We start from the raw sequence: 25,864 nt of genomic DNA on the forward strand, positions 1-25,864 counted from the left end.
TGGACATTCCAGACGAGAATGCATTGGTCCCCGATTTGTGCCCAGGGCTCCACGTCGCCAAGGCTGAGAATTGTGCGGGGGATGTAGGCAGGATAAAGGCGAGATCCTTGATACACTTTCCAGACCCCAGGGGGAAGGGTGCGAGGGGTATTGGGGTTCTCAAGACCCCACCCCACTCCCATGAGGCTGAAATTCGGCCTCAAAGTTTGCCGACACTGTTGGCCACTCCCGTCCCCATTCTTGGGACACTTGTACAGCAAGGTGGTCGTGGGAGGAAATGGGGCGTCCATGGGCTTCCAGGCAGGCGTGCTGGAGGGAATGAGAATAAGAGAATTCCCTGCGTTTGTTTGTGTTTTTCTTCTGTGAATGTCCAGAGCTTTAACAGATCCTCAAAGGGATCTAGAACTCCAAACATAGACTGTTTGGAACTCTATCTCTTCCTCCAGGAAGCCTTCCCTGATGTTCTCACAGACTCATAAAATGCCTCCTCTGGGTACCACAGCCTCGGATCTTCCCCTCTGGGCCCTGACCCCTCTACCTTTGCCTTCCCTGTCCCAGAACAGATTGTCACGTCTGGAAATGTGTCTGTGTCCCTCACTGCAGCTCCATGAAGGCAGGGACCAGGGATTTCTTAGGCACCAAAAATGTCATCATCTTTGTTCAACACAGGGACTGACAGACTGAGAGAAAAAAAAAGCATCAAAAATTATCTTCTGGGGCGCCTGGGTGGCTCAGTCAGTTAAGCATCTGACTTCGGCTCAGGTTATGATCTCGCAGTTCACGAGTTCAGGCACTGTGTTGGGCTCTGTGCTGACAGCTCAGCGCCTGGAGCCTGCTTCGGATTCTGTGTCTCCCTCTCTCTGTGCCCCTCCCCTGCCCAGGTTCTGTCTCTCTCAAAAATAAATAAACAGTAAATTTTAAAAAAAGATATCTGCCCTCCTGAACTCTGGACCTTTGCAGATGTTTTCCTTCCACCCCTCCGCGCTTTATCTGGCTCGTTTCCCGACATCACTTAAGTCTTAGCTGAAACATCTCTCCTCCAGGAATCCTTCCTAGTTCCCACCCTCTAAGGCTGGGTTAAAGCTTGCTTGTGTCCCCAATTTACTACAAAGTAAAATATTTGTTGAGTGACTGAATGAAAGGTAAGTGTTTGGGCGGGGTTACCTGTATCAACTGAAGGGTCACTTCCGGACCGCTTTTGTAGAGGGGTTTTTTCTTTCCTTTTTAATGGCTTTATTGAGTTGTAATTCATGTACCATACAACTCACCCATTAAAGTGATTTTAGTACAGACTTGTGCAGCCATCACCCCTTTGGTGGAGTTCTGAGCCCCTTCAAGCCTGAAAGCCCTCCCGTCAGGTGCTCTGGTAGCGATTCCTCAGTGTCCTATGGAAGGGGAGTATGGGAAATCTGCGGGCCCCTCCAGCTGAGGTAGCAGGGTCTGAGGCCACCCCATCTCATCCCCTTCCAGGGCCCCACACGGGGGAAAGATCTCTCTCGAGATGACAGAGCTAATAAAACCGACAGGAAAAGAGAAACAGAGACTACGTCCCTGGGTCACAGAGCATTGGGCAGAGAACATGAAGCAGAAAGACAGCAGATAGGAAACCGAGATAAAGACAGAAACGGACATAGGAGAAAGACCAAGCGACAGAGGCACGGAAATTAAGAGACAGACACAGAGTCAAGGATGCAGAAGAGGATGTAATTTAGTGGCTCAGAGAACAAACTCTGGAGCGACTTTCGGGAACATAGACCGGCAGAGGCAGAAGGTACAAAATAGGTGTTGTATTTTTTTTTTTAATGGAAACTTTTCATAAAAAGTAGAGGAAACGTGAAGGGCCCCGTGGGCTAGTCCCGGGGCCCCGGCAGTGTCCGTAGGAGGTGCTGAGGGTGGCGGGAGCAGGGAAGGGGATCCCTCCTTCCATTGCTTCGTGCTTCCTTCCTCTCCAACCACTCGTGCGCCAAGTGCACATGCGCGCAAGCAGGCGGGAGCGTGCGCGGCAGGGACCCGCGTGCGCAGGCGCGGAGCAAACAGCTTGGGGCCGTCGGGGCTCAGGCCCGCGGCCTGGCAGGCGCGCAGTGGTGCGGCTGGTGCGTGGGTGCGAATCCTGGGCGGCAGATACAGCGGAAGGAGCCATCGGTGTTGACGCAGCGTGCGTTGACGCAGAGCGGGGAGGCCGCCTCGGCCTCATCACACTCGTTGATGTCTGCGGAAAGAGGTACGAGGAGCTCCACTCGGGGCTGGGGACCCTGGAGCCCTCTTGTCTGGCCCCTGGGGCTCCTAAGGGCAAAGGGGTGCTGAGCCTTCTGCTTGGAGTTCAATCCAACCACTACCACCTGCTGGCTGTGTGAGCGCGGACAAGTGGCTTAACATCGCTGAGACTCAGCTTTGTGTTCTTTAAGATGGGTACGGTAGCCCCTGTGACACTAGGATTTTGTTAGGAAAATAATACTGATGATGATATCACAACAGTGCATGCTTACTCTATGCCGGACATTGTTTAAAGCACAATATGTGTATTTATCCTAATAACCCTGAGGTGGGGAGTGATTCTGTTTTCATAGGGCAGACTGAGACCCAGCGCGGGGAAGCTCCTTGCCCAGTATCACACAAGCCCACATTCTGCCCAGCGAGTTCGCAGACTCTGAGTGCCTAGTCCCCTGCTGTTTCTTGACTGTGAGTCCTTGGCGGACTCAGTTCTTTTCTGAGCCTTGGTTTACACATAGGCCTCAGTGTCACTGTATGTCAGTGTTAATGTTCACTGCTCTGTGACACGGATTCTACAACTTATGCTCATTTTTCGAATGAGAAAAACTAAAAAGGGGACAGTGACCTGTCCCAGGGTCGCACAGCAAGTTGCTGGACTGAGCCTGAGGTCTGTCAGACGCCCCCAGAGTCCCTGATCGTAAGCACTTTGCTTTACTACTGCCTGAACTAGGCTGACACCATTCATAGAAGACGGAATTCTCCAAAGCGGTCAAGCAAATTGCCCAAGGTAGCCCTGGGAATCCTTAGCAATCACACCTGCAGGATTCTACAGGATTCTTCAATCCTGCTTCCAGCCCCGCCCCCCGCCCGAAGGTCAAGCTCGGGTTTCCTCGCAGCCTGACCTCGCTTGCTTCAGGCCCGCCCCATCCCTATGTGGGACTTACTTCCTGCTCCTCCTGGTCCCGCCGACACCCTGACGTCCCTAACTCCTCCCCCGCTCCCTCTCACCCCCCACCCCCACCGGCCTCCGGTCAGGGCTTCCACCGTCAACCCGCGCAGGCTGGCCCTGCCCGCCCCTCACCGACGCAGGCCATGCGGGTCATGTCCAGGCGGTAGCCACTGAAGCAGTCGCAGGTGAAGCCCTCTGGGACGCGCACGCAACGGCCGTGGGCGCAGCCGTCCAAGATCCCGCATTCCTCCTCCTCCAGTCCCTCGTAGGGTCCAGACAGGGTGCCTGCGGAGAATGAGGGACGCCTTGGTGGTTCGGGGTCTCTGCCTTTCATGCCTTAAACCCCCACGGTGGCGGGGGGTGGGGGGGGAATCCCTGGCCGGATATCCTTTTCTAAACCGTGCGTCCGGCTCCCAGGCTGTGGGGGGCGCCATGGAGCCAGGTTTTACTAGCTCTGCTCCGAGTCATTAGCTCCTTCTTGGTCTGCAGGTATGTTTCTGTCCCTCTTCATCAGTACTTTCTGTCGCTCTCTCCTACTGTATCTTTGTTTTTCCATCTCTCTGAGCCAAAGTCCCCGCCCCTGGCTTCTCTGTTTCTGGATCTCACTCCCTCCCCCCCCCCCCCGTTTCCATCTCTTTGCACACCTAACTCCTCGTCTCAGTCTCCATCCCTCGCCCGCAGTGCTCACCAGCATAGCTGCCACCTTCGGGTGACTCCTCAGGCTCTGGGAAGGAGCCACGGGTGTCGCGGGACCGATAGCGCCAGCGGCTTCCCGGGCCGGGTGGCGCCGCAGCCTCAGATTCACCGTAGGGGCCTCCGTCATCCTCAAAGTCGGGCATGTCATAGGGTGGTGCTCCGTAGGGGGCCTCCCGGCGGGCGAAGGGCCCAGGAGGTGGTGGGTAGGGGTCGTAGGGTAGCACGGGTGGCGGGTACAACTCAGGCCCGTAGGGAAGGCCTTGGTAGGGGGGACCCAGGTCAGGGCCATATTCGTAAGGGAGTCCAAAGCCACCTGGCCGCGGGGGGCCGTATGCAGGGGGACGCAGCACGTTGCACAGGGCCTCAAAGTCATCTGTGAACATGAGCCAAGCCTCATGGTTAGCGCTCAGCACCCACCATCCATGTCCCTGGGCTGGAAAGAGGAGCCCAGAGGAGAGAGAAGGAGGAGGGCCCTGGGCTGAGGCATGGGAGGGGCTTCAGATGAGGGGGCTGGGATTGCAGGGTCCAGATAAGGGTTCTGGAGTCAGGATTAGGGGGCTGAGGGCTGTGACTGGGATTCCACAGTACTGGGATAGAGAGTACTAAGTACTGCTGCTAGGAATCAGGGTTCAAGTGCTGGAATTTGGGGGACCCATGGGGTATTGGACTAGGGGCCTAGAGAGATGGCACAGGGGTGTTTTAAGGACCATACTAGGGAGTCCCAGGACTGCTACTGGGGGGCTTAGGGGCCAGGATGCGTAGGAGGGGATTTGAGCCACGGGACCTGGAGGTCTGAGGACCAAGGACCAGGGCTTTGGGCCTGGGCTGAGTTCCCATGGGCTAAGGATTGGGGGACTCAGGGGTTTTAAGAGCCAAACTTTGAGGTTGTGTGTTGGAGTTTTGGGCACCTGGAAGTGAGTGTCCATAACATTAGGACTCGGGGCTCTGTGAGCTCTGACCAGGTAGTTTGTGGGCCAGAGCTGGTGGTATTTGAGGTCTAACAGTCCAGGATTTGGCAGGCGGGGGGGGGGGGGGGGGGGCGGGGGGGGGGGGTGTCTCATGAGCTGACTTGGCCTCTGAGGCTGACCCCGGCAGGCAGCAGTACCTGAGTCCTGGGCGGGACAGAGGGCACAGTCCATGCCCCAGGCCTCGCCATAGAGGCAGCAGCACTCTGTGTAGGTGGCTTGGCGGTCCAGCCGAGGGCGACTGCACACGAGGTCAGCCCCCACTTCCTGCCAGCACACTCCCAGATTATCATCTGAAGGCAAAGACAGCATGCATCAGGGTGGGACAGGTGGGATCTGCCCTGCGACTCTGTGCCTAACGCCAGTCGCTTCTCCTCAGCTGCAGGCTGACTCCCAGAAGGCCTCTGAGATAGCTCCAGGGCTTGGTCAGACAGGAGGCAGTGATGTGGGAGGAGAAAGGGAGGTGGGGGGAATGTAGGGACAGGAAGTGGAAGGAGAAGAGTTTGCGTCAGTGAGCAAAAAGAAAGGACCCAAAGAGATAGAGACAAACACATCCGAAGAATCAGAGAATCCAAGAAGAACAGGAAAGCAAAGATGCAGAGAGAGACGAAAAGGAACAGTCCTAGAAACAAAGACCCAGAGAGTGGCAGATGTTCACAAACAAAAAACAACTAGAGACAGAGACACACAGGGAATTAATAAGAGGAAGCACGGCTTTGGCACTTAGTAAGCCCAGGTCCCATAACGGTCCTGAAAATGAAATTCATCACAGCCACCATGTAAGGTAATCCCGCCCAATGTCCCCAAAGGAAGCCGGGGCCAAGAGGCGATAAGCAACGTGCAGGTACACACGGCCAGCACGTGGCAGGCTCCTCCAGAACCTTGGCTTTAAGGCAAGTCTCGGACACCAGGCCAGCTGGCCGGTTAGGAGAGTCAGACACCGAGATTCAATGGGGCGTGGCCGAGCACTGCGCGAGGGGCGTGGCCTGATGCGGGCATGGGGCTGAGCCCTGGGAGTGAGGGGCGGGGCGGGGCGGGGGCGGGGCTACCGAGGCTCTGGCTCTCGTTAGAGACGCAGCGGCGCCGGGAGCCGTCCAGCACCAGTGGGGGCTCGCAGGTGCAGTGATAAGAGCCCACGGTGTTGACGCAGCTGCCGCCTTCACACGCCGGCTCCTCGTCTGCACACTCGTCATTATCTAGGGAAGCGTAGCGGAGTGGTTAGGAGGTAGCCCTCCAGCCCTTCCCACTTCCCCATCGCGTTGACAGTGTGATAGATGGAGTCTAGACTTGAAAGACTTCCTGCTGGGGGTGGCGACCTTCCAGGGAGGAGCTGGCTTGGTAGAGGGTTGGGGAGGGGGGGGGTGTGGAATGGAGCAGGTGGAGCTCATACCGACGCACTCCAGTCGCTGGGCATGGTAGTAGTAGCCGTTGCTGCAATAACATGAGTAGCCCGGGGCCGTGTTCACGCACACGCCGCTCTTGCACACCTGGTCTCGGAAGAGCTGGCACTCGTCCACATCTGTGGGAAGGAGGGTCAGAGGCGGCGTGCCCCACACCAAGAGATACGGGGCAGGCCAGAGTGTGGGGCGCTGGATGGGGGGAAATGAATGTGTGACTCGGAGGCTTGACCGGGGAAAGAGAGAGACCGAAAGGTGGCGACAGAGACCCAGAGGTAGAGATAGAGTAAGGTGGAGACAGGCGAGGGGGCGGGGTGGAGACAGAGAAAAAGGGTGGGAGATAGACATGAAGAAAACAGAGAGGGTGAGATGGAGCTGGGTCTGGGGACTGAGGGTGAATAGGGCTTGAAGTCTCCTCTTACCCCTCCTGAGGCTCAGGTCTCCACTGGGTGCCAGGTAGCCCCGGCCATGGGGGCACAATGACTGGTACTCGGCTGCACAGAGAGACAAAGCTGAGCCCAGACACCCTCGACGGGGCCCCTGCCCTGTGCCCTGGGCTTGCTGCCTCCCATCTGTCTCCTGCCCCCCGCTCACCCAAGTCTTCAGGCCGCGTGCCTGTTTGTGCCCACCTCCCAGCCTCATGCACACCTCGCTGGCAGCTTACTCTTGCCCGCGCAGTCCCAGTGCCCCAGCCCATGTCCAGATGTGTCCTCTGCCCCAGCCGCATGCCCACCTATTTCTCCCCAAACCCTCAGCCCTATGCCCACCCAGGAGCCCATGCCCACCTGTCTCAGTGCCAGGGCACTGCTGGATGCGGCAGCCGCTGCCCCAGCCCTCACCCACGGTGCAGCAGCACTCCTGCCATGTCACGTTCCGCGCCAGGATGTTGTCACATGCATCGGGAGCTGCGGTGTCAAAGTAGCACTCGCGGCGCCCACTGCCCGCGGGGCCCTGCCTAGGTGGGCTGGGCCGGCGGGGTGGGGAAGGCGGAGGTGGCCGGGCGGGCAGACCCGGGCTGGCAGGTGCCTGGGGCTGTGGGCCCGGGAATGTGCCTGGGGAAACAAAGGGCTTTAGCTCCCACCCCCATGTGACAGACGAGGAAACTGAGGCCCCCGAACTGAGGCTGAACCAGAGGCCACACCTCTCACCATCTGTCCTCGTCTCTCCCATTCTCACCTTCTGTCATTTCGGCGTCTCTTGCCTTCTGACCTCACACCTTCCCAGGTGTCCGGCCTGTCCTCCCAGCTGCAGTTTGGCGGGCGGGGAGTTCTCTGGCCTCCTGGATACCTCCTGGGTCCTCACATCCAATTTGTCCCCACCTAGCCTCAGAGGCTTCCTCCCCAAACCTAAGCTTGGGCCTGGACTCCTCTCCCCCCTCCACCAGGCAGCCCACCGCCTCTCCACTTGGCCTCTCGCCTCTGGCCACCCACCCTCCCCTCCTCTCCCACGGCCCCTGCCTCGGTCTAGTCTTGTCCTCCGCTGCCCGGTCCCCTCCCCTGGATGTTCCCGAAGCTCCCGGCCCCTAGCATCACCCCCCTCCAGCCCACCTTCACGTGGCAGCCAGATTCTGATTATACCCCTCTCCCACAGTGCCACAGTGCCCTCAGGAAAGGCCAGCCGCCATGACGAGGGTAAATCAGTGTGGCCTGGCACTGCCTCCTTCTGCGGCCTTGCTTCTCCCCACCCCTCCCCTTCCCTGCCCAGCATGCCACCCTGAACTCGCTTTTGTTCCTCAAATGTGTCAGGTCCTCTCTTGCCAGGCCTTTGCCCTTGCTGTGTCCTGTGTCCAGAAGGCCCTCCCTCACCCACTTCGTCCGGCTTATTTCTCCTCTTCCTGCTGCTCTCAGATCAGACCTCCCCTCCTACAGGAAGCTCTCGTGTCCCTCTCTGGCTGGGATAGGCAGTTCCTCCGGATTCCCATAATCCCCCAGCCTTTCCCCCATCATAGCCTTGTTCCTTCTGGCCTGCGCTTCCTCCTTCCAGCCCTTATTTCTCTGGTTGTCACTCTCTGCTGATATCTCTGCCTGCTCTCACTGGACTGTGAGCCCCTTAAGGACAGAGTGCTCTCCTGGTCACTACCGAGTCCCTGGTACCCAGAACAGGGCCTAAACACAGTGGATGCCCTGTGAACATTTGTTGACTGAAGGAATCTGGTAGGGACAGGGCTGACCCTGAGTTAACCCATGTTCTGACTGTTTTATTGTCATTTAAAACAATAGCATTTAACTGATGGCAGCTGCCCACGCCAGGAATGGTTAGACCACATCATTCTTCTGCGAGCCCTGAAGCCATCAGTTAAACAGAGACATCAGTCTTACCAGCAGACGTTCGTGGCGCAACGCAACGTCCAGTCATAGGGTCAAACTCCTCAGGGCTGGTGGGACAGACACACAGGAAGGAGCCTTCGACGTTCTCACAGAGGGCCGCTCCACAAACGCCCTGTAGTGTTTCACATTCATTCACATCTGTGAGCAAGAGACAGAAGGGGCAGAGAGTCAATGGTTGTAGATGTCAGTGATTCCAAAGCTCTAAGAAGTCTGAGCTTTCAAACAGAATGGGTATTGTTCATGGCCCAGACCCCATCATCCACTTATCTGCTGGTGACAAACCCTGAACTTTCCTAGGGAGCCCTCTGGCCCTCCATTTTCAACTCCTGTATATATGAGTAGGGTTAAGCCTATTCTGAGCGGTGGGCGCAAGTCCCAGGCACGGCCAACCCGATGACTGCATTTCTCTGGTTCAGAGAGATAGGCGGTGACTAAGCTGGGCCAATCAAAGCGAGTCCTGGGATTTTGCTAGAACTACCAAGAAACAGCCCCCCCTCTTTAGCTCCAGGGGTTGCCAAGCTGAGGACGTGAGCCTAGAGGTGCCAGGCCTTCTTTGTCATTGTGAAAAGAGTCTGCCTGAGCAGAAACACAACAGGGGAAAGCAGAGGTGAGAGGGAAACACAGCTCGCCTTGTTAGAATTCCTGGATCCAAGCAAGCCCAGAATTCAAACATTCCAAGACATCACCGTTTTAACTTTTTTCAAAGAAACCAAGCTTGTGTACTTGGCAAAATGTAAAGAATGTACCATTAAGATCATGCAGTTCACTGTATGTAAATTGAGCCTCAAATAAAAATATCTGTAGGGGTGCCTGTGAGGCTCAGTCGGTTAAGTGTCTAACTTCAGCTCACGTCATGAGCTCGTGGTTCATGGATTCGAGCCTCACATCAGGCTCTGTGCTGACCGCTCAGAGCCTGGAGCCTGCTTTCGATTCTGTGTCTTCCTCTCTCTGCCCCTCCCCTACTTGCACTCTGTCTCTCTCTCTTTCAAAAATAAATATAAAAAGAAAAGATTAGTGTGCATTTTACAGACTTTATGCATGTATTTTTTTAAGCCCTCCCCAAACAAGATCTGAAAGCATAGGGTTTCTGTTGCGACCAGAAGGGTCCTGACTGATAACAGAAATGCTGTACATTCCAGAGTCTGAAGTCTACAATCCTAATGTGTCTTTTCATATTTGTTCACTTGCCAAGTGTGAACTCACATTTGTTGAAGTCTAAGGAGAGGAGCAGGGCGGGACCCACCTCTTGCCCACCCTCTGGCCCCACCCATACCCTGGAGCCCCGTACCCACGCAGTGACGCCCATCCCTGGCCCCCTCGTATCCCTGGTCACAGAGGCACTGGAAGGAGCCGGGCAAGTTCTGGCACACGGCGTGGGCCCCGCAGAAGGACCGATTCCGGCATTCGTCCACATCTGAAACCACCAGACGGTCAGGCCATTGCTGGGCATTCCATGCCCACCACCTCTCACCCAGTGCCTGAGGACACCCACCCTGGCATCCGCCCCCTGGCGTGGGCTGATAGCCAGGATCACAGGCCGGCGTGCAGCGGTAGGAACCGGGGGTGTTCTCACAGCGCTGGGCTCCACAAATCGCTGAGCCATATTCTTGACACTCATCCACATCTGCAAAAGAGTGGGGGAGTCACAGGCCTGGATTCATAAGTCCCTGATGCTGCTTCCGGTCAGTTCCTATGATTGAACAGTCCCTATAAATCTGATATCCTAAGAGTCTGAGCTTCTAAAGTGTTGAGACTCTTTAAGGTCCCATCGCCATTTCTCACATAGTCCAAACATGGTCCCACCTCAGGGCCTTTGCACTTGCTATTCCCTCTGTCAGGAACACTGATTCCCTCAGCTGTCTGCAGGGCTCCCTCCTTTTTTTTTTTTTAATTTTTTTAATGTTTTGTTTATTTCTAGGAGAGAGAGAGAGAGAGACAGCATGAGCAGGGGAGGGTCAGAGAGAGAGGGAGATACAGAATCTGAAACAGGCTCCAGGCTTGGAGCTGGCAGTCAGCACAGAGCCCGACGCGGGGCTCGAACCCACGAACCGTGAGATCATGACCTAAGCGAAAGTCGGACGCTTAACCGACTAAGCCACCCAGGCGCCCCATGCAGGGCTCCCTCCTTAACTTCACTCAAGTGTCTAGGTCCTAATACCCGTCCCCCCACTGCCCTATCATCTGTCCATTTACCCTGCTCTATTTTCCTTCTTTTTTATTTAAGAAAGCTTCACACCCAGCATGGAGCCCAATGTGGGATTTGAGCTCAAGACCTGAGCTGAGATCAAGAGTTAGCTACTTAACCAGCTGAGTCACCCAGGCACCCCTCTATTTTCCTTCTTAAAGTTGACCAGCATTATATTATGTCAAAAATATCCATGTATTTTTTAGTGTGCCAACTGTCACCTCCCTAAACTATAACCTCCATAAGGCAGCGACTTGTGTCTGTCTCGTTCCCTCTGTAGCCCCAGGGTATAGAACTGTGCCTGACACACAGTGTGTGCCCCCAAACTGTGTGCTGAATGAATCTTGAATTTATTTACATTTATTTACATTGTCTCTCCCTCCCCACACTCCTACTCCCCCACTGTCAGCTCCATGAGGGCATGGATTTTTGACTCATTGCCACTGTCTGGCACATCGTAGGTGCTTAATGAATTCCTGCGGAATGAATGCATAAATAAGGTCCCCTGAAACTAAGCTTCCACGGATCAGAGGTCTGGCAGCCAGAGAGCGAAAGATAGCCCACAGTCGTTTCCTCTGCTCCCCAAAATGTCAACCCACACGCCATGTAAAAACAAATCTTAGATTAGCCCCAGCCTCCTGTCTCATCAGGACCCTGCTGGGGCCTGGTGGGGAAACAGGGCAGGGGAGGTTGGGAGGGGAGGCATAAGGAATGAGAAGAGCAGGCAAGGGCTGGGACTGGAAGTGGGTGGGGGCAGGAGCGTGGGCGACCTGAAGAATGGGAAAGGCACAGAATCTGGAGAGACTTGGAATAGAACTTGGGAGGCGGGATTTAAATGGGCAAGGCTCGGGGCGCCTGGGTGGCTCAGTCGGTTAAGCGTCCGACTTCGGCTCAGGTCATGATCTCACGGTTCGTGGGTTCGAGCCCCGCGTCGGGCTCTGTGCTGACCGCTCAGAGCCTGGAGCCTGTTTCAGATTCTGTATCTCCCTCTCTCTCTGACCCTCCCCTGCTCATGCTCTCTCTCTCTCTCTCTCTCTCTCTCAGAAATAAATAAAACATTAAATAAATGGGCAAGGCTCAGCATGGTGGAACCTTGGGAATTTCAAACTGGGCAAGGATAGCCCCAGGACAGCCAGGGCCAGGCCTCTCTGTGAGGGGAAGACAGCTGGAAGCAGAGGGAGTGGTAGAAGGTGGAAAGAAGGCAGACTCCAAGGGGCCCACAGAGAAAGAAACGGAGTTTTAATAGGCCCACCGGAAGCTGTGGAGGCACTAACAGTTCTTCCTGAAGATGTCGAGAAGGGGTCTAGCTTGAAATGTGCACTGTGCTGGAGGAGCAGAGGGGACGGAGGCTGCTTCTGGAAGCGAGGCTTGGCCTGGTATCTGGTAGGAGTGTCTCCCCCCCACCGCATCCTCCCATCTCACCTCCAGGGGAAAATGCAAGGGCACCCTGGTGGCTTATTTCAACCACAGAGATGGGGACACAGCTAAGTGCATGGGTCGGCGGCTTCTTCCCTCCCTTGAAGTCCGGAAGGCAGGGTGCGCCTCCTCAGTCCCCAGGGAGCTCAATCCAGCAACCAGTCCTCCAGGCAGGGCTGGGGGAGGAGAGGAGTCTCACCGTCACAGGTGCCCTCAGGGCCTGCGTGGTAGCCAGGGTCGCAGTCTCGGACACAACGGTAGGAGCCAGGGGAATTCTCACAACGCTGGGACCCGCACAGGGCCGGGCCCCGCTCTCGACATTCGTCTATGTCTGAGGAAGGAGGCAGAGCAGTCAGACGCGGGAAGCAGGGGAGGCTGGGAGGCAAATGAGAGCAGGTGGGGAAGTTGAGGAAGGGAGAGGAGAGTCAGAAGAGGGGAAGGGAGGAAGCAGCGGAGGGGAAACACATGGCAGAGCAGGGGAGGCAGAGGGGCAGGGATCAGGCCCGGCAGGCGCCTCTCACCAAGGCAGGAGGCGAGGTCTGGGCCGGCGCGATGTCCGGGAGGACAGACGCACTCGAAGGAGCCGTCGGTGTTGGTACAGATGCCGCTCTGGCAGAGGTCCTCCTCGCTGCACTCGTCCACGTCTGCGGGACAGTGTCCGAAACCGCGGACCGCCTCCTCGGCTCACCATTCCAGACCAAGCCCCTGCCCCGCCCCCGCCCCCCCCGCCCCGCCCCCGCCCCGCCCCTCTGGCTGAGGTCTTCCCCCGCCGGCCTTAGGCTCCTCCTTTCTCTGCGAGCCCCACCCCCCCGACGCGTTCAGGCCCTGTCCTTTCCGATCACCGAGCAGTTTATCCCGACTCCGCCTTTTCTCCTCCAAACCCCCCCCTCCCCGGCCGACGCCAGGAGGCTCCGCAAGGCCGGCTTTGACGCTTTGAGACCTCAGTCCAAAACTTAAAGCGCCGCCTTCCGCCCTCTCCCCGGCCCGATTTTCTGGGTGAAAGCCCACCCTTTCCCGGTCCAGGCCCAGCCTGGATACGGACCGAGGCAAGAGGCTCCGCGGGGTCCGGGCCGGTAACCAGGGGCACAAGTGCAGGCAAAGGAGCCGTCGGTGTTGAGGCACTCGCCGTGGGGAAAACAAAAGTCTCCCTCTAAGCACTCGTTGACGTCTAGGGTATGGGAGAAATAGGGCTGCGGGGTCAGGGCCCAAGAAGCATCAACTCCGCCCCCAAGCCACACCCCAGAGGGCCGGTTTCTAAGCCCCACCCACAGCCCTTTAGTCCAGCTTCTACCTGCCCACCAGGCTTTGTCCAGGAGCCCAGACTCCACCCCCAGGCTCTCGGGTCCTCGCCCCGCCCTCTCCCCACCCTGCCCACCTGCGCAGGGCCCAGGCCGGCCGGAGGGCGCCCGGTAGCCCGGCGCGCAGCTGCAGCGGAAGGAGCCATCGGTGTTTGTGCAGTGGCCATGGGGACCGCAGGAGGCACCCGAACTGCACTCGTCCACATCTGTGGGAACAGGGGTTTCAGAAGGGGTCCGGTCTAAGGACACTGGACGGATCCCCGTGTGGCAGAAGGCTCTCAGAAGTTGGTGGGTAGTGTCTTGGGTTGGATATGAGCTGAAAGATCCAAGGCGGGAGTGGGTGGGGAGACCAAGATTCCCTGATTCTGGCAACCATAACTGGGGGTCCTGTGGGTCAGGTTTTCTGAGAACTCCCTGTGCCAGGATCCTGGAGTCAGTGAAGGGACTCTGGACAAGGACTGGGGTCAGAAATTAATTAGGAGAAGAGGTCAAGTATTATAAACCAGGATGTCTGGTTGGCATTCTGTTGAATCAGGGATCAGAGTCAGTGACTGGAATCTGAGACCAATTCAGGTCGGGGTAACAGTCAGGGTCCAGAATTCTGCCTCTTAGTCATGGATCAGGGTCAAGGATCATGAACCCAATACCCCAGGGAAGACATTCTGAGAATAGCCAGGGTCAATGAAAGAGACAAGATCAAAGGTCACAGAGAGTCAAGGGTTATGGTCAGGAGTAATGGTTAGGTCAAATGTCACAGTCAAGTTTAGGGGTCATGGGTCCCATTCAGGGTCAAGGGACAGTCAGAATCAGAAGGGTTACAATTGCTAACAGGGCTGTAGTGATGGTTTATCAGTAGGGGTAATGGTTAGGGTCAAATGTCACAGTCAAGTTGAGGGTTGATGGGCCGCAGACTCAGAAGTTACATTCAAGGTCAAGGGTGGTGGTGCAGGCCAGGAATTGCAATAGGGATCAGATTATGACCATAATCTAGGTCAAGAATCACAGTCAGACTCTGAGGGTCAGGCTCCAGAGAATTGAGGTCCAGGTCAGGAGGTAATGGGCCAGGTCAGAGGTCATGATGCAGGTCTAAGGTCATAGCCAGGGCTTGGTCTCACCAGTGCATCGGCCATGTTGCAGGTGGTGGCCAGCAGGACAGGCCCTGCACTGGAAGGAGCCAGGTGAGTTCACACACTCCTGTCCAGGACATGCCAGGTGGTTCTCACACTCATCCACATCTGGGGGACAGGGGAGAAGGTGGCCTTGAAGGAGAAGCCCAAAGCCCCCCTCACCCATCCGCATGCCTCCCTCCCTCCCCGGCCTCACCCTCGCACTCGGAGCCGGCAGCGTTGGGCTGGAAGCCAGTGGGGCAGACACATTGGAAGCTACCTTCCGTGTTCTCACACCGGCCATAGGCGCAGGGCGGGGGGCTACGGGCACACTCGTCCACATCTGGGGCAGAGGGGATCAGTGAGGCTGACAAAGGGGCCTGGACCCCAACATCCCCACTGCCATCACCACCTGCCCCAACACTGCAGTCTGGACTTTGGACCTTGGACTTTGCCCAGGCTCCTCTCATCTCCCAAGAGGACAGATTCCTTCCCTGTTTCCCCATTAATGGTCTCTCCAGCCACCAGGGCGAAGCTAGGACACCACCTCCTGCATGTTGCCCCCCCCCCACCACAGAGTTGCCCCCTCCCCAGGAGTCTCACAAGCACGAGAGTACCACTCCCAAAAGGAGGGGGAAGGGAGACCACCCTCACATTTGCAGAAAGGGGGAGAAGACGTATATCAGACCCTCCCCACCCCCTCCACTCCTCTGCCCCGTCCTCCATCACCACGCCCCATCACCCTGCCTCTCTGTCCCCCGACCACGTCTCTCCCCAGTCCCCACAGCAAATGGGGGTGAAGCGGGCTTGGACTCAGCACCAGGGACTCACCTTGGCACGGGGCCCCCAGCCCTCGGGAGCGGAAGCCAGCAGGGCAGGCACAGTGGAAGGAGCCAGCCGTGTTGTCACAGCGGCCTGGCCCGCAGGGCGGTGGCTCTTGGGCACACTCATCCACATCTTCCTCACACGCCGAGCCCCGGAAGCCAGCCGGGCAAACACAGCGGAAAGAGCCGGGCAGGTTCTCACAGACCCCTCTGCCACAAAGGCCTGGGCTCTGCGTGCACTCGTCAACATCTGTCCCGGGGTACGGGGCCCAGGGTCACACCTTCATGTCCCCCGCGCCTCTGTGCTCCACTCTGTCTCCTTGACCTCCATCAGTCACTCTGCCTCCTTGTCTGTCTCATTCTGCACCCCCATTCTTCAAATTCGCCATCCTACATCCCTCTACCTTTTCAATCCCAAGCTCCCTGTCCACCTCCTAGAACTCCAGTCAGCATCAACCGGCTTCTTTCTGCCCTGTTCTCCGTAACTCTACCCCTTCCCCCAGAACTGACATCTCCATCCTCCACCCCTCTGCCTCTCCATCCTCAATGACTCAGCTTTTCTGTTTTCGATTACTTGGTCTCTCCATGTCACTCGGTCTCTACAGCCATCAGGCTGCGTGTCTGGTTCTCAGAACCTGCCGCCCCCCCCCCCCCCGGCCCTGTCTCGCAGCAATCAGCCTCCCCCTGCTTCATTGCTCAGTTTCTCCATCCGTCAGCACTGCCGCTCTACCCTTCCCCGCACATCCCCTTCCCCTCGGAGCCTGTCAGTTCCTCACCCTGGCAGCCAGCTCCGTGGGGAGCAGCCTGGTACCCAGCGGGACACACGCACAAGAAGCTGCCTGGCGTGTTCTCGCAGCGCCCGCGGTCACACGGCGGCGGCACGCGGTGGCATTCGTCCACGTCTGTAGTCACAAAGCCGGAGGCTGAGACCGGGGCAGACACTCCCCCTCACTCCCCTCACGCCCGCCCTCAAAGGGCTCATGGAGGATGGGATGAAGGGAGGGCAGGGGCGGAGCCAAACTTGGGCCTGGACCCGACTGTGACACGAGCCGCGGGGCAGTACAGAGAGCAAGGAATGGACAGGTTTGGGGCGTAGGCGGGCAAGGAGGCGGATGGGGGGGCCGGGCAGGTAGGAAGGGAAGGCAAGACGCGGTCTGGGGAGCTGGCCAGGGCAGAGGCGTAGAGGGGAACCGTGAGGGGGACAATTCGGGAAAGGCAGGATCTAGGCAGGACAGTGGAGGGAAGGGCGGCTATGCGGACCGAACCAAGGAAGGGGAGTTTAGAGTACGGCGCCCCGGTGCGGCAGGGTGGGTGGGAATCAGGAGTCAGGTGCTAGGTGGCCGCGGTTGTAGGCACGGGCGGGGCCTGAGGGAAGGCGGGAGCTAGTTCGGAATGTGGAGGGGGCGGGGCCAAAGGAGGAGCGCCGCGGGACCCGGTCGGGGAAGGAGTCGGGTACTGGTACTGGTACTGGTACAGCAGGGACCCGCCCCGTCGGGAAAAGCCGGCTGGGCGGGGAAGAAGCAGGGGTGGGGCCGCAGGGAGAGCGGGAGCGGGTCTGGGGGCGGGACCGGGGGCGTGGGGAAGCGGGGCGGGGCGGGAACTGCTGGAGAGAGACCCGGGCAGGGGTGGAGCCTGGAGCTGGGCGGGGCGGATTTCTCACCCAGGCACTCCGCAGCCCGCGGGCCGGCTCGGAAGCCCGGGCCGCACACGCAGTGGAAGCTGCCAGGCGTGTTTTCACAGCGCCCGGGGGCACAGGGCGGTGGCACGCGGCGGCATTCGTCCACATCTGAGGGTAAGGAAGGGCTGGTCAGGGGGTGATTGGCAGCCCCCCCCCCCCCCGCCTCCGTCCACCCCCTTTGCCAGGCTCACCGACGCAATGTGTGCCCTGCGGGCTGAGCCGGAAACCGGAGTCGCACGCGCAGGTGTAGCCACTGGGCCGGGGGAGGCAGCGTCCTGGGCCGCAGACCTGGGGATTGCGCTGACACACGCCCGCAGAGGGACCTAGGGGGCCAGTCAGCCAGGGTTCCCCCATCTCTGAATCCTGTGTTCCTTTCATCCCCGGACCGTTCCCTCAGATCCTCTGCCTCTCCCCACCCCAGCCGTCCACCTCTGATCCTCCTCTCCTCTATTATGGGACTTATCAGATCCTCTGCCTGCATTCCCCTTATTGCTGCCCCAAAGTCTCCATTTCTGAATATTTGCTTTCCAGTCCTCTGCCAGAGATATGTTCTTCGTGCCCTCTGGGTGCAAAATAATTGTCTAACATTAACTGAGCACTTACTTAGTGGCTGACTCTTCAGGGATAGTTGAGTGAATCCTCACAATGATCCTCATTTTATAGATAAGGAAACTGAGGCTCAGAGAGGTTAAATGACTTGTGCAGTCAACAGAGAACTTGAACCCAGGCCTGACACCAGCTCCTAATGTTACCCGACACTTGGCTCTCCAAACCTTTCTGTCTTCCCACATATTCCTTAAGGCCTCTGGCTGTAATGCCCCTAGCCTGGAATCTTCACTAGGAGCTCCCCCCTAGAACCCTTGACTGTGCTACCCCCATCAATGCCCTCAATCCCCTCTACTGCACCTGATTCAGGGATCTCAGGACCAGACCAGGCAGGAATGCTGGGTAGGGGAAGCTCAGGGCCCGGCCTGGGCTCATGTGGGGGTTCTGGACGGTGTGTGGGCAGAAAGCCTGGTGAAAAAGGGGTATCAGCGAGCGGAGACCTGGATTTGGGTGTCCCCCTCCTTATGAGGCCAGGGCAGCCCCTTGGAGATTACATCTCTTCCTCCAGAAACCAGCTCACCTGTGGGTGGCCGAGAGGTGGAGGGTGGAACCCGGTGGCTGAGGGACACTCGGGGTGGCTCCTGGCCCAGGGGTCTGGTGTTGTAGCGGAGGTCAGAGGCCGAGTAGTGGTAGCCAGGGCCAGCCGGACAGATCTCCCGAAAACCCTCTAGGAACAAGAAAGTGAGGGAGGGGGGCAGGGAGAGGGCATGAAAGCAGAAGGGAATGAGAGAGGAGTCTAGAATCTGGCCTTGACTGGGGGCAAGGCTTGGCTTGGGTGTGTGTCAGGAGTCTGGGTTGGATGTCGGTTTAGGGTGGTACAGTGGCCAAAGAATGGGACGCCCCTGAAGGTAAGAGGGGGACCAAAGATGTTTTTCCCTATTTGGGACAGGGGTTGAGGGTGGGATCTGGTCTGGCTTTTAGGCAGAAGCTCCGTTGCCAGGGGAGCATCTCTGGAAGGAAGGGCATGTCTGGGGAGGGGACGCTGAAGGCAGGGTCTCCGGAACTCCGAACTTGGCCAAAGCTTGGGGACAAGGCTGGGCAGGCAGCATATCTCAAAGGCCAGGGGTAGTCAAGGCTGGGGGTGATGCTGGGCGGGGGTTGTCTCTGGGGTGGGTGTGGCCAAAGGTGTCATCGAACCTGGGCGGAGTCCAGTCTGAGGTTCTGAGGACCTCGGGGCAAGGCCCTAGAGAAAGCTCGGTGTTGAGTCACGTCTAGAGATAGGCCAGGCAGGAGGCGCTCACCTGAGCCGAAGGGTGGGCAGAGCTGGCAGCCTCGACCCCAGGCTTTGCCCACGCGGCTGCAGCAGCAGATCTGCTTGGTGATGTTGCGCAGAATGGGCAGCGAGCAGCCACCATCGCGGAGCACGCGGAAGCAGGGCCCTTTGGCCTCTGAGATCACGTGCTGGGCTGGGGGGGGGGGAGGGACAGAGGAAATTCTTCAGGGCGGGCTTGCCAGTGGAGCGGGGAGACAGCAGGGTGGTCCCGGGGAGGGGTTGGGGGGTGTAAAGGTCATTCCAAAGAGGTGTGAAAAGGCCATTCAGGAGAGGTGAGGGGTCTGGAGGTGTGTGAAAGGTTTAGGGCCTGAGGCGGCAATGAGAGACTCCAAGAAGGATCTCAGGATCCGCAGAAGGTCCGGTGATCCAGGGAGATGACGGGATTGGGGGCCCTGAGAAAAGCTGAAGCAAGTCTGAAGATCTGAAAGGATATGGATCTAAAAGTTTGAGGGGTTCTTCGAGGGGCTGAAGAAGGTGCAGGGAGTCTGAGAGTGTGTAAGAGTCCGAGACATTCTGATGGGGGGGGGTGTCTAATAAGAGTGACTGAGGGGACTTGGGAGTCTGGGGAGTCTAAGGGAATTAAAGACCCAGGGATGCTCTGGGGTGGGGTCTGGGGGCAGGGTGGACAGGCGGGCGATCCACCCTCAACCCTCTCCCGTGGCTCACAGATGCAGCTGCTGCGGGACGAGTCGTGCAGGAAGCCGTCGGGGCACACGCACGTGTACCCGCCGTGCGTGTTTGCACACTCCCCATGCTGGCAGCGCCCGCCAGTCGCGCACTCATCCACATCTAAGAGGAACGCAGCGGGCTCAGGGGCATCAGGGATGAGCTCCATGCCAGCCCAGCTCCCAGAGCCAAGCCCTTCCCGCTCCCGCCTCCGCTCACCTTGGCAGGACCCATTAACCCTTTCAAAGCCGGTTGGACACGGGCCATCTGGGGTACCCACTCGGTCGGAAATCCCTGTGGAGAGAAGACGGGCGTGGGCCAGGGTGGGCGGAGCGAAAATAGATGGGCGGGGACAAAAAAGGGATGGGAGGGATTAAAAGAGGTGCGTGGCTCGAGTGCGGGGCGAGCCTGAGGTAAGCGGTCGGGGCAGAAGGCAACAGGGCAAGTTCCAGAAATGTAGGGGCGGGGCCACGTCATAAAGAGTGGGGTGAGAACAGAGCAAACAACGTTAGAAAGGGGAGTGGGCGGTACCCGAGCGGTATGGAAAGCTGTAGACTGGAAATGATCACCACGACAGGGTACGTGTGGCTAGAATTTGTGAACAGGGTTTGTCTATAGGCAGGGGACCAGGAGCCACGGGGTTATCACCTCTCCCCAGCTCCGAGCCCCTCAGGGACGCCCTGGGGCTTACCCAGGTGCTCCGAGCAGGCCTGACAGTCGTGAACGCCCCAGGCCAAGCCTGCCCCTCTGCAGCACACCTCCTGCGTCCGGAGCCCGGGCAGCGGGGACGCACACTGCGGAAAAGCGTTGGGTGAGCGCGCCCCCGCGTGGTGGCACGCTGCGGGCCCCTCCCCACCGGCCTCTCCTCACTTCGCCTCCGCGCAGCTCCCGAAAGCAGTAACCGAAGCCCGAGGCATCGGAATAGCTGTCCTCGCGCGGCGCGCTCTGTGCCAGCACCGTGTAGGGCGCCGCCGCCTCCGCCCGCGCCGCCGCCTCCGCCCGTGCCACTGCCTCGGCGTCCGCCTCCTCCCAAGAGCCGGACACGCGCTCCACCTGGTGCACCACCACGGACGCCTCCTGCGGGTGCTCCACGTGGACGCTCACCATGGACGCCACGCCTGGAGGGAGGCACGGCGGGGCAGAGGGGTGTCTACTCGGGTTCTTACGGACTGGGACTGGGAATGGCGGAAGGGGCACTGGAGAAGGGTACTCAGGAGAAGGCAGGAGAGATGGGGCAGAGAATCGGCGAGGTAGTGGACAGAGGGATCAGAGGGGACCCTGGCCGCACCCTCCTCACCGTGCTCGTCGTCGCGGTGGTTGGCCAGTGGCATGGTGTACACCGAGCGGGTGAGACCTGGCATGGCCGGGGCCGGTGGCCGGGCGCCCGAGGAATGCAGCTGGCAGAATTTGCCAGCGAAGTCCGGGGGACAGAGGCAGCGGTCAGGCTTCACGCACACACCGCCGTTGTGACAGATCAAGGGACACAGGACTGCGGTGAGAGAGAGGCTAACTCAGTCCCTAACGTCATCACCTAGGAGTTGTAAGGCGCTCCGCTTTGAGCGGTCCTGTCACCCCCACCAACCCTGGCCACCTGCATTGGCTGGGTCCAGCCGTACAGCCCTCTTGTAGAGCTCCCCCCACTGCGTCAGTTCACCACGCCCTCCGACTCTTCACTTTCAGGTCACTCCGCCCTTCCTCTCGAGCCCCACTTTGAGGCTGAGTCCACCGAGTTCCAGCCCCACCCAGGCCGCGCTGTCCCCGCCCATTGGCTCAGCCGCGACCACTCTCGTTCTTTCCTTAGCACTGAGCCCCGCCCATCTCCTCGTCAGGCTGGATCTTCTGCTATTCTAGCTACGCAGACCCGACGCTGGTCTCTTCCATTGCCTAAAACGACGTTTTGGCCACCCCCTGACACCACCCCCGTCTCCCAACTCTCTCTTTGGCATTCTAGGCACGCGCACATCCCGTCAGGCCGGGTCCCCGACACTCAACCTCCGCCCACTGGCTATGCCTCCCCTCCTAAGCGCCTAGCCCACATTACCTTCTATCCGCGGGAGTCTAAAGCTCGCCTATCTAGGTGTTTAACCTGCGCCTTTAGCCCCGCCCACCTTCCTTTCCTCACGCCGATTTCCCCGAGCGCTCCGGCTCACGCTCCTCCCGCCCCACGCTCCTCCCGCCCCACCTCCTCGGCTCTCTGGGCCTCCTAGCCCCACCCACCAAGCTTTGTCTCCGCCCACCTCCCCTCCGGCTCCCGCTCCAGAGTTCTAGCTCTGCCTTCCCGCCTCCTGTAGCCCGGGGGCGGGGCTGCGACGGGAACGCGCCTTCTCTCCCCTCTGCGCGCCCTCGCTGGGCCCCAGGCCACCTCTGGGCGGGGCACTGCCAGCTGTGCGGCGGGGTAAACAAAGAGAGGGGTGCGGCGGGGGTAGGGCGGCGGCTCCGCATTCCGGACCCTTGGGGAGCCCCGAGCCCGCTGAGCCAAAGAAGGCCGGACGTATCCTGCGAGGGCACCCCCTCCCTTTCTCCCCCGGGGCTGCAGAGAACAGCTGGAGACAGCTGTGCGGAGGGGAGGAAGGGGGCAGGCGGTTGGGGCCGTCCAGGAAGGCGTGTGTGGGATACTGAGCCACACACTGGAGAGAGGCAAAGCGTGGAGGGAGCCCCTTCAATTTAGAAGGGTAAAGAGACTTGGACTCCTGGAAGGAGATCAGAGAGAGTGCAGTACTCTGGGATTCAAAGATGGCTTAAGGTTTCTAGAATGGAAAGAGAACCTAGCTCAGAGAAAACTGAAGCTCCCTTTCAACAGAAGTCCGTTGAATCCTTTTGGGAAGAGTTACCCAGAAAACAGGACTCTAGTGCCTTCTAGGGGACAGCTAGTTTGAGGGTGCAGAGAAAAGGATTTACATGGAGAAATGGGATTCCCTGGGAGTCCCCAGCACACAAGAGCCTCAGCTGTCTGGGAAGATTCTAAGATACTGTGGCTCGCCCATCCCCTCTCAGCTAAGGGATTAGGTGCCCAAGTCTTTGGATTGATGGCTGCCTAGGGGGGGGATCACAGTGTCTGCGGAGAGTCTTCTTGTGAGAATCAGCCGATCAAGACCAACTCTGGGGTTCTCCGAAGATAGATGGATCAGAAGTTCCTGGGGGCGGGGGTCAGCTAGAAAAGCAGGCTTTGGAAAGCCAGGAATCGGGGACTCTGATGGCACTCAGTTGGAAATATAAGAGCATGGTAGTGTTTTGTGGAGAGAATTCAGCTGGGGAGTGGAGTTATCACTACATAGGGTCTGTAATCTAGGGTTTCTGTGGGAAGTACGGAGTAAGGGGCACGGTTTGGGGGATTACATCAGAAGAATGGGAGGGAACTTTACTGGAGGGGCTGGTCTCTGGAGTCTGTTGGTAGGGGTGGAGAGGAGGCTTAGGGTCTGAAGGCTGAGACTCTGGGCTCCCCTAGTTAGGGGAGTCAGGCCAGGACTCCAGAGTGCCCTAATAAGCGTCCTTAATTGAGTCGCAGGAGAGGCTTAACTAGGAATCAAGATTCCAAAATAGGAAGGGTCTCTGCTGGCAGGCATGGTAATCCAGCTAGGTCTCAGGGCATTTCCCAGCCTCCACCGGCGTTACTCCGCCTTCTCTTGGTCTGAATGCTGGCCCCCCACCCAGCTCCCTTGGGGCTCCCACACCCAGGACGTATTGCTACATGGGCACGGCCAACTCCATGCCCCACGCCTCTGGAGGAATAAGGAGCTGAGGACACTGGGGTTCTGCCGAGGTCAGCCCCCATTCACACGCCCCTCTTGTGCCTCCAGGGGCTTGGCACCCGCCTGGGCACGGCGCCTGGCACGGGCGCGTTGGGGCTGGGCCGGGAGGGAGTGTAGGCAGGAGGGAGGAAGGGGAGGAGGGAGGGAGTGGCAGCGGGCGGGGGCTCAGGCGGGAGATGAGCTCACGCCGGCCAGGGCTGGATTGGCTAGGGGCCAGGCTGGGCGAGTTCTCAGAGCCAGGGGCCCCCACTCCCCACTCCAGAGGGCCTCTGAGGTTGGGGGCAGGTAGGCCCCGACCCGGAGAGGCTGGCCATCCCTGTGCCCTGGGGCCAACAGGTGACCGTCCTCCCCACCTCTGTAGGGGTGCCTGGTGCACACCCTCCTGTCCCCTCTGCCCCCAGGGGGCGCCCCTTCCGCTAGGCCTCCTATTTGGGTTTCTCTCCCACGTGCGACCCTTGCAACTCAGGGTCCTGCAGAGCCCCTTCTTCTAGGGTCCCTTTCCCTCTCAGCTCTTCTGATCAACTTTCCTCACCCCAATCCCCCTCCTCACTGGCACTCCCATCCTTTCCTAATCCCTCCCACCCAAACATACAGAAACTGGGACACCCCTCAGGGCCCTGAAACTCTCCCTTAGTCTCCAGGGACTCCTTACAAGCTCAGCATTGGAGCTCCCTTCCCCAAAGCTCCCAGGCCCCTCAATTCTGGTATCCCCCACTTCGATTCAAAGGCATGAAAGCCGGCCCCAGTCTCCTCACGTGGAACGCCACAGGTCCCTGCGAACCCTCATTGCTTGCAAAATCGGGGATCCTCAAGACTCAACCCCGAAACCCAGGAATTTAAGTCTCTCTTCCTTAACACCCCAGGGATCCCCCAACACTACTGTACACAGAATCTGGGCTCCCTCTCCTGGGGGACTGTCTCTCCCATCCCCGGGGATCCTCCTCCCCCTGGGAACCCCTCCCTCGGGACCACCACCCCGCACTCACAGGCGCGGAAGCCGGGTCCCCCCGGGGCCGCCCCGCCGGGCGCGCCGCTGTCCACGCTGGTGGTGTTGCGGGGCGCGCAGGTCGGGGTACAGCGGGAGCCGGTGGGCCCATGGACGCAGCGCAGGCCGCACACAGCGGGGGTGAAGCGCACGCGGAGGCGCTCTCGGGGCCGGCCCGGCACCGGCTGCGGCCAGAGCAGCGCCAGCAGCACCAATAGCGACACCCGCGCGCCGCCCGCCATGGCTGCAGCGCCGCGCTCCGCCGCGCCGCCGCCCCAGCCCGCCCGAGGGGCCCGGCCGCGCCCGCCCGCCTGCGGGGGAGGGCGGCCGCGCCCCCGCTCAGGCCCCCCCTCCCCACCACTCCCTCCCCGGCGGCCGCGCGGGGGCGCGTGGGGCTGGGCGCGCAGCCAGAGGCGCGCAGGCTGGGCGCTAGACTCGCAGGGGGGAGGGGGCGCCCCGTCTGCCCCCGCCTCGCACCAACAAGTGAATGGGGCCCGCAGGGGAGCGGCGGGGACGGGAACAGGTGGGGGCGGGCCGGTTTCCCCCCAGACAGGGCTGAATCCGTAAAGAGGAAAGAGTAGTGGGGGCCACATTTGGGGAGGCCGGTAAGGGCTGATTCTCCGCCCTAGACCCAGAGAAAGAGGCTTCATCTGGATGGGGGCCTGTCATGGCACATCTGGGCAGCCAGGTGGCACATCTGGGGGAGAGGAGAAGGGTCGGTGCACCTGGGCACATGAAAGCATTGAGGGTCTGGATTGTGGGCAGGACGCGGGGGGGGGGGCACGTTTGAGGATGCAGTCACATCTGGCCAGGACCCCCCACACCTGGTAGGAGAAGTCAGAAGGGATATGAAAGAGCAAACGGTGGATTGAGGCTGTGGGCGGGGGTCCTCACATCTGGCTGGATGCCCACATCTGGAAGACTTTAGGGAGAAGGGGACACATCTGGGCTGAAGGCCACAGCAGGAGGGGGACTTCAGAGAGTGGTTGAGACTAGGGGGTGTGCTAGCCCAGGGGCAGAGAGCTGAAGTGGGAGGAGGGCAGGGGGGAGTGTCGGGGAAGCAGGGGGAGGCCTTTGGCTCCCAGCCGCCCCGCAATTTTGGGCATTCGGTGACCGGGCAGGCGCCAACCCGCACAATCGCTTTTGTTGTCTGGGCTAGTTCGGCTGCGCTCTCTGCCGGGACAGCGCCCCCCTCTTCGGCCGCAGGGAGCTCGGACGCCTGGCTTCCCGGCCCCACCCCCGCGGGTCAGCGCCTCTGGCCGGCGTCTGGTCCTGTCCCGGGCTCACCTCGCGCGGCCGGACGCCAGGGTCTCTAGAGGGTCCGTGTCCTGGGGGGCTGAGCTACAACGGGGGGCAGCTAGGCGGCGGCTGGACCGTGAGAACCAGACGGCTTTATCTGGCCCGGAACCCACCCCCCTGCCCCCCGGCAGAGGAAGGGCGGATGTTCTTACCCCGGGTCTGGCCGGCAGGGGCGCGCTGCAGGGGCCTCCTTCTCAGCAGTGCCCGGCCCCCCGGCCCACGGGGCCGCCTTCG

General features: G+C 59.5%; 1 protein-coding gene across 3 annotated transcripts; it reads right to left on the reverse strand.

The window, feature by feature from the left end:
* Nucleotides 1-1,683: 1,683 nt before the first annotated feature.
* LTBP4 (latent transforming growth factor beta binding protein 4) lies at nucleotides 1,684-24,590 on the reverse strand. 3 transcript variants are annotated; one of them, XM_039248085.1, is made up of 30 exons: nucleotides 24,333-24,590; nucleotides 20,895-21,086; nucleotides 20,468-20,715; nucleotides 20,289-20,391; nucleotides 19,817-19,891; nucleotides 19,598-19,720; nucleotides 18,900-19,064; nucleotides 18,179-18,325; nucleotides 17,959-18,066; nucleotides 17,244-17,375; nucleotides 17,035-17,160; nucleotides 16,151-16,276; nucleotides 15,382-15,624; nucleotides 14,768-14,893; nucleotides 14,560-14,679; nucleotides 13,522-13,650; nucleotides 13,189-13,314; nucleotides 12,668-12,790; nucleotides 12,346-12,477; nucleotides 10,038-10,169; nucleotides 9,834-9,959; nucleotides 8,537-8,683; nucleotides 7,004-7,270; nucleotides 6,641-6,712; nucleotides 6,212-6,340; nucleotides 5,871-6,017; nucleotides 4,962-5,114; nucleotides 3,849-4,229; nucleotides 3,293-3,445; nucleotides 1,684-2,209 (listed from the first exon to the last, which is right to left on the reverse strand). In XM_039248085.1, exons 1-30 carry the CDS (start codon nucleotides 24,571-24,573, stop codon nucleotides 2,055-2,057), a joined length of 4,647 nt encoding a protein of 1,548 aa, XP_039104016.1. In that variant the 5' UTR covers nucleotides 24,574-24,590; the 3' UTR covers nucleotides 1,684-2,054. The 3 variants fall into 3 exon arrangements, with proteins under 3 accessions (XP_039104016.1, XP_039104025.1, XP_039104033.1); XM_039248094.1 differs by lacking the exon at nucleotides 9,834-9,959; XM_039248102.1 differs by lacking the exons at nucleotides 13,189-13,314; nucleotides 13,522-13,650; nucleotides 14,560-14,679; ... (1 more) ...; nucleotides 15,382-15,624; nucleotides 16,151-16,276.
* Between the last annotated feature and the right edge of the window lie 1,274 nt (nucleotides 24,591-25,864).

This window comes from Hyaena hyaena, unplaced genomic scaffold (genome assembly GCF_003009895.1).
Source record: "Hyaena hyaena isolate Hyena2069 unplaced genomic scaffold, ASM300989v1 scaffold_9, whole genome shotgun sequence".
Taxonomy (NCBI): Eukaryota; Metazoa; Chordata; class Mammalia; order Carnivora; family Hyaenidae; genus Hyaena; species Hyaena hyaena.